We start from the raw sequence: 7709 nt of genomic DNA, 5'->3' as shown, positions 1-7709 counted from the left end.
GTAACTAATAAACTAGGTACAGAGGGTGAGAAACATGCTGCTGATGACTGCAGTCTCAGACAGAGAAAATGTCCGCTCAGTCCCAGGATCACACACTTTGGTCTGATCGGGTCACACCAGCCCCGAAACTTCGCCCCTAAAACTTTATTACTATAAACAAAAGTTGAACTATTTACAATAAGCCAACAATAAACAAGCTCTTTAACACAGTCCACCATAAGCTCTGTCTGTCCGGGGACTTTCTCTTCCTCTGGGACTGAGAGTCTAGCAGCAGAGGAAGCCTCAGTTTAACTTACAGAAATTAGACTCACCTTGTACACTTGAATCTGTGTTCATTAATTCTTCAATTCCTGCAGAAAGACTACTCGGTCTTTTTCCAGGTTGTCCTGTTTCTATAATTCTTTCACTCACATTGAAACATAGATGGGCCAGGAGGTGGCCATTCGGCCCACTGAGCCTGCTCCATCATTCCTCACTATTATAGCTGATAATCTAACTCAATAGCCCAATCCTGCTTTCTCCCCTTGTTCAGAGAGCAGAAGAGAATCAACCACATTGCTGTGGTACTGGAGTCACATATAGGCCAGATCAGCTAAGGACAGCAGATTTCTTTTCTAAAAGGATATTAGTGAACCAGATGAGTTTTTCCAACAATGGTTTCATGGTCATCAGTAAATTCTTAATTCCAGATATTTTTTATTGAATTCAAATTCCACCATCTGCCACGGCGGGATTGGAACCCGGGCTCTCAGAACATTAGCTGGAGTTTCTGGATTAATAGTCCAGCAGTAATACCACTAGGCTATCATCTTCCCACATCCTATGACGTTTCTAACCGAAGAGCCTCTCCTGCAATGTAAGTTTCTATGTCTCCTTCTATTCCAGGTCACTGAATGTAGCTTTGAGCCAACATTTTCAGCTTAGACACACCTGGGTGTAACTCAAGTTACAACTTCCTGCCAGGCATGGGAACAAACACCCTCTCTCCCCACAGAAGGGCACCATCTTCACAGCTCAGATCATCCTCCCTCGTTTGAAAGGGTTTCAGTTGTTCAGACATTCTACCTAACACCAGACATGAAAAATCATGTGTTTTAATTTGGATGATTCTGGATCTCTTTGAGTCCAGTACTTGCTGCTCAGACACAGATACTACATTGAGAACGTTCAAGGCTAAGATCATTTCTTGTGGCATTGCTGAGGACAGTGTACTTTCCGACAACGGGAGACGGTTCAAAGCATCTGTATTTGATGTGTGTGTCCATGCTTTGTGCTGGAAGATGTATTCATAGGCAGCCAATAACGCCCAACACTGTATTCTTGCAGACGCTATGAGGGATTTGCCTTATCTCTAAGAGTTTATGAACAGTGATCACAGTAAAGTGCCACCTATAAACGTACTGATGACATTTCTTTATCCCAAAATTGATGGCTGAACCCTCTTTCTCGATCTGTGGGTATGTCTTCTCTGCATCAGTTTGGGTCCTTGAACTCTCTGGCCCGCTATTTACTTTATGTGGCAGTTCCATACGGAGATGCATCATGTGAGAATGATTAGTTTGAAGAATAGAAGTGGACTGAAAGGCAGGTTGACTGTCGGGCTTCCAGTCCCGTCACTGGTGCTTTTTTGATAATGTACAGGAGCTAGCCTTAGAGACAAGTTTGGAATGAATTTCCCCATAATAACTGGCCATTCCAAGAAAGGACTTTAGCTCGGATGTATCCTTCAGTGCTGCTGTTTCTTTACTAGCCTGAACTTTATCTTCCATTGGATGTAATCCTTGTGCATCCACTTGAAAGCCCAGTCACCACATTCACCTGAAAAGTACAACTCTCTCTCTTTAGTCTTACTCCAGCTTTCTGGAGCTTTTTTAAAACCTCCTCCAGATTAGTTTGCTTCTCTTCTGTGGATCCTGTGATTAGCACATCTAAATGAGCGACTACTTTCAACAAATATTGCAATAGGTTCTCCATTTTGCACTGGAAAATTGTACAAGCAGTTGAGACTCCAAATAGCAATCTGGTATATTGTCACTGAGGGCCTTATGTGTGTTAATAGTGACAAATTCCTTGGAAGCGTCACCCAGTTCCAGCTGCTGGTACGCATGACTCATGTCCAACTGGGTATATGTTAGACACCAGCCAACTGTGCGTACAAGTCCTCGATTTTAGGTACTGGGAACCTGTCTAATTTTGCTGCTGTGTCTGCTGTTATATTGTAGTCTGCATATTCACACGATCTTATCATGTTTGACTACGAGCAAAATGGGAGCTGCCCACTTTGCCTCCACCTTCTCATTCAATAAATAAGGCACAGACTGGCTCAATAGAATTTTGGTATAGCTTCTAGATCCACATGAACTTTGGCTTTCAAACCTCGGATTTTGCCCAATTCATCTGGAAATATCTGCTGGTACCTTCTTCACATAGAGCCTCTTTCATTCATTAAAAAAATTCCTTGCCAATTCAGTTTAAGTTCCTGAAGGCAATCTCGATCCATCAAGCTTGGTCCTTGGCCCAGTTGGGCAGATTGCTGTCACTTGCATGGGTTGTTGTTCAAGATTCATATAACCTCTCCTGTGTGTAGCCAACTTGACTGCAGTGTTTTTTAATCTCAGGGGTTGGACCCCAGCCTCCAGGTATCAATGAGTTTGTTCTTACACTTCTGTGGTGGAACTTCCTGTGTCTACCTCCATTTTAGTGGACCGTTATTGGCCAATATTATTGAGATAGGAGCTACTTTGTCCACTTTAATATTATTCAACTTCTGGTCCTCCTTCAGAATTACTCTGGGGCTGGAATCTTGACCCTGTTAGCATTGGGCTGGTTTGACCCTGCATTTGTTTATCTGCCTCTTTCTGCCAAAATGCAGAGAACATAGCTGCCTTGAACCTACACTTATCCTGGGGTAGGGATTTCCTCCACACCACTAGCATAAACCTTGGTTTGTTGACTGAATCTCTTGTACCTTGGCACTTTCTCAGGCTCTACATTTCTTTGCTCATCAAACCCTGCACCCTCATCCCTGACATTTCTGCCATTAGCAGCTTCCCTTCAGACTTGCTGGACCTCACTGCCTTCCACACCTTGAAGCTCCACCATGCCCTTTTCTGCGCTCTCCATGGCAAATGGAATTTCTAGCACCTTATTTCTGCCTCTGCCAGTTTTTTCCATAAGGCGATTTTATCTCACGCAATAGATGGTCTCTCAACATATCATTAAGTAATAGAGTCATAGAGCCATTCAGCATGGAAATAGGCCCTTCAGCCCAATATGCCGCCCAGTTTTTAACCAGTAAGCTAGTCCCAATTGCCCGTATTTGGCCCATATCCCTCTAAACCCATCTTACCCATGTAACTGTCTAAATGCATTTTTAGAGACAAAATTGTACCCGCCTCTACTACTACCTCTGGTAGTTTCCAGACATTCACCATCCTCTATGTGAAGAAATTGCTCCTCTGGGCCCTTTGGTATCTCCCCCCTCTCACCTTAAATCTATGCCCCCTAGTTTTAGACTCCTCTACCTTTTGGAAAAGATATTGACTATTTAGCTGATCTGTGCTCCTCATTGTTTTATAGACCTCTATAAGATTGCCCCTAAGCCTCCTACGCTCCTGGGAAAAAAGTCCCAGTCTATTCAGCCTCTCCTTATAACTCAAACCCATCAACTCCCTGCAGCATCCTAGTAAATCTATGCTGCACTCTTCCAAGTTTAATAATATCCTTTCTATAATAGGGTGACGAGAACTGCACACAGTATTCCAAGTATAGCCTTACTAATGTCTTGAAAAACTTCAACAAGACGTCCCAACTCCTGTATTCAATGTTCTGACCAATGAAACCAAGCATGCCGAATGCCTTCTTCACCACTCTGTCCACCTGTGACTCCACTTTCAAGGAGCTATGAACCTGTACCCCAAGATCTCTTTGTTCTGTAACTCTCCCCAGCACCCTACCATTAACTGAGTAAGTCCTGCCCTGGTTCAATCTACCAAAATGCATCACGTCGCATTTGTCTAAACTCCATCTGCTTTTCGTCAGCCCACTGGCCCAATTGATCAAGATCCCATTGCAATTGGAGATAACTTTCTTCATTGTCCACAATGCCACCAATCTTGGTGTCATCTGCAAACTTACTAATCATGCCTCCTATATTCTCATCCAAATCATTACTATAAATAATAAATAAACGTGGGCCAGCACTGATCCCTGGGGCACATCACTGGTCACAGGCCTGAAGTACAGGATGCCATTTGGCCAATTGAGTCTGCACGGACCGCAATCCCAACCAGTCCCTATTCCTATAAACTTCATTCACTCTGCGCTGGCGCTGGAGCCTCCCCGCCCCCTCAATGTAACAGCCCCGCCCCCTCACAGGGACAGCCCCGCCCCCTCACAGGAACAGCCCCGCCCCGTCACAGGAACAGCCCCGCCCCCTCACAGGGACAGCCCCGCCCCCTCACAGGAACAGCCCCGCCCCCTCACAGGAACAGCCCCGCCCCCTCACAGGAACAGCCCCGCCCCCTCACAGGGACAGCCCCGCCCCCGGCACTGGGGCCGCCCCGCCCCCTCACTGGAGCAGCCCCGCCCCCCCCCGGGCGAGGGACAGCCTACCCCTTCACAGGAACAGCCCCGCCCCTCACAGGAACAGCCCCGCCCCGTCACAGGAACAGCCCCGCCCCCTCACAGGAACAGCCCCGCCCCGTCACAGGAACAGCCCCGCCCCGTCCCAGGGACAGCCCCGCCCCCGGCACTGGGGCCGCCCCGCCCCCTCACTGGAGCAGCCCCGCCCCCCCCCGGGCGAGGGACAACCTACCCCTTCACAGGAACAGCCCCGCCCCTCACAGGAACAGCCCCGCCCCTCACAGGAACAGCCCCGCCCCCTCACCGGAGCAGCTCCGCCCCCGGCGCTGGAGCCTCCCCGCCCCCTCAATGTGACAGCCCCGCCCCCGGCAGAGAGACGGCCCCGCCCCCGGGCGGAGAGTCGGCCCCGCCCCCCGGCTGGGGGACGGGCCCGCCCCCGGCAGGGGAAGGAACGGCCCCGGAACAGGGGCTACCCCGCCCCAGGCGCAGGGAGAGCCCCGCCCCCCGGCGCAGAGTTTCGAGCGCTCTCTGGGAGCCGGAAGTGGGGCAGAGCCGCTACTGCGTCACTTCCCCGGAGCCGGAACCTCCCAAAGGTAAAAACCCCGAAAATATAAAATATAAAATAATCCCCCTCCCCCATTCCCCCCAAACTAATCCCCACCCTCCTCCCCTTCGCCCTCATCCCCCACCCTCCACGTCCCCTCCCACCTTCCCTCTTCCCCCCTTCCCCCTTCTTCCTCCCCCTCCCCCCTTCCTCCCTCCTTCTTCCTCCCCCCTCCCCCCTTCCTCCTCCCCCCTCCCCCTTCTTCCTCCCCCCTCCCCCTTCTTCCTCCCCCCTCCCCCCTTCTTCCTCCCCCATTTCCCCCCTCCCCCTCCCCCTCCTCCCCCTCCCCCCTCCCCCTCCCCCCTCCCCCCTCCCCCCCACTTCTTCCTCCCCCCTCCCCCCCCACTTCTTCCTCCCCCCTCCCCCCACTTCTTCCTCCCCCCTCCCCCCCACTTCTTCCTCCCCCCTCCCCCCCCACTTCTTCCTCCCCCCTCCCCCCCACTTCTTCCTCCCCCCTCCCCCCACTTCTTCCTCCCCCCTCCTCCCCACTTCTTCCTCCCCCCTCCCCCCCCCCCACTTCTTCCTCCCCCCTCCCCCCCACTTCTTCCTCCCCCCTCCCCCCCACTTCTTCCTCCCCCCTCCCCCCCACTTCTTCCTCCCCCCCCCCCTTCTCCCTCCCCTTCTTCCTCCCTCCCCCCCACTTTCTCCCTCCCCTTCTTCCTCCCTCCCCCTATTGCCTGCATTTGGCCCATATCACTCTATACCCATTGTACCCATGTAACTATCTAAATTCTTTTTAAAAGACTAAATTGTACCCGCCTCTATTACTACCTCTGGCAGCTTGTTCCACACACTCACCACCCTCTGTATGAAAAGATTGCCCGTCTGGACCCTTTTGCATCTCTCCCCTCTCACCTTAAACCTATGCCCTCTAGTTTTAGACTCCCCTACTTTTGGAAAAGATATTGACCATCTACCTTGTCTATGCTCCTCATTACCTACCGTAGACCTATTGTGTGCTTCCTTTTCCTTTTGACTAAGCTTACAATTTCTCTTGTCATCCATGGTTCCCAAATCCTGCCATTTTTATTCTTCATTTTTGCAGAAACGTGACTGTCCAACTGGCTTTTAAAAGTCTCCCACGTGCCAGATGTAGATTTGCCCTCAAATAGCCGCTCCAAATCCATATTCCCCAGTTCCTGTCTAACTTGGTGTAATTGGCCCTCACCACGTGAAGCATGCTGACCCGAGGACACAGGAATTTATAAAATTCTACCAGGGTTAGGATGGATTGGGGAAGAGTATTGTAGTTTTTGAACAGAATGAAACCAGGGACAACAGCAACAGAACTGAAGAAAAGAGAAAAGTTAAAAAGTTTGTCTTTTTACCCACAAATTATTAGTCTGGTATCTGAGTCGTGGTGTGGGTTGTATAGCCAATCATGTTGGTTCTGAATTGGCCTCACCCTTGACCACAGGGTTCAGAGGGCAGGGAGCTCACACTGCTCCGTATTCAGGCATGATGTTCATTGGTCTGATCTGGTTTCCAGGCTAACAATGGAATGTGAAACTTCTCAGAATAAACCATTGGCTAATTTATCGCTGGAGTGGAGGAAACGGGTCAAATCTGAGTACATGCGCCTGCGGCAGCTGAAACGGTTCCGGAGAGCGGATGAAGTGAAGGTAATGCTGGGTGTGTTGTATTCACAATCGCTTCTGCCTGTCTCTTGGCTTCGTATGGGGGCCTGTTGCCCCTCCCCTTCCCCAGGTGAATGTGGTGGTGGGGGGGGCATAGGGCGGGTGGCGGAACGCTTTAACTTGCTTTTCAATGAAATTGTGAAGCTGATGAAAGAGGATGCAATCTAGTTAGATGCTGAGTCTGAGGTTAGACACAGCATGTCTCTCAGACTTGCTTTAATTCCTTGTTCTTTCCTTCCTCCCTGAAGGAGATGTTTATCTGTAATCGTAACAAAATCAGGAATAGAACTGAAATTCTGAACGAAGATTGGAAGAAGATGAGGATCCAGCCAATAAGTGTGACGTCATCGGCAGCTGCTGGTTCCAGCAAACGCAAGGTAGAGTCCTGAGTGCACTGGCTGACTCCACATCACTGTATGGATTGTGAAAGTGATGTGGGGACAGTGTGTGAGAGGGAGGAAGGGGTAGGGGGCAGGAAGAGTCTCCATGAGAGACAGAAGCAGGAGGTGTGCGTTGCTGTGAAGCTGAGAGTTGTGGCAGACTGGGCATGTCAGATGGGCAGTAGGTTTTCTCACCGGTTTTCAGCGAGGCAAGGGACACTGTGTGAATCAGGAGCCGTCGTGCGATTCTCACCAGAAAGGGGGTGGATGTGGCCTAATCCCACCAGTGAAGCTGGCTGCTGAGCTTCAGGGGCATCATTGCGCAGGTGCCCGATGTCTCAGTGTACTGGGGAGACTTCCTGTCACCCTGCCTGGCACCCCACAGATATCGGGACCCACCATCAATTGCTATGCGCGTGTCCCCACGCATCCCCCCCTTACCCCCCCCACCCCCTTACCCCCCTTACCCCCCCCCCCCTTACCCCCCCACCCCCCTTACCCCCC

General features: G+C 50.6%; 1 protein-coding gene across 1 annotated transcript; it reads left to right on the top strand.

Moving 5' to 3' along the window:
- Nucleotides 1-2356: 2356 nt before the first annotated feature.
- On the top strand, nt 2357-7202 carry LOC145340564 (uncharacterized; the record flags this gene model as incomplete). Its single annotated transcript, XM_080185034.1, has 4 exons — nt 2357-2413; nt 4957-5177; nt 6678-6810; nt 7074-7202. Coding segments are annotated over exons 1-4 (540 nt in total), but the record flags the coding sequence as incomplete, so codon positions are not given.
- Between the last annotated feature and the right edge of the window lie 507 nt (nt 7203-7709).

The sequence above is a fragment of the Carcharhinus amblyrhynchos genome, unplaced genomic scaffold, assembly GCF_965287045.1.
Source record: "Carcharhinus amblyrhynchos unplaced genomic scaffold, sCarAmb.v2.hapA chromosome_1152, whole genome shotgun sequence".
NCBI classification, from domain to species: Eukaryota; Metazoa; Chordata; class Chondrichthyes; order Carcharhiniformes; family Carcharhinidae; genus Carcharhinus; species Carcharhinus amblyrhynchos.
This window is presented reverse-complemented; position numbering and strand designations above follow the sequence as displayed.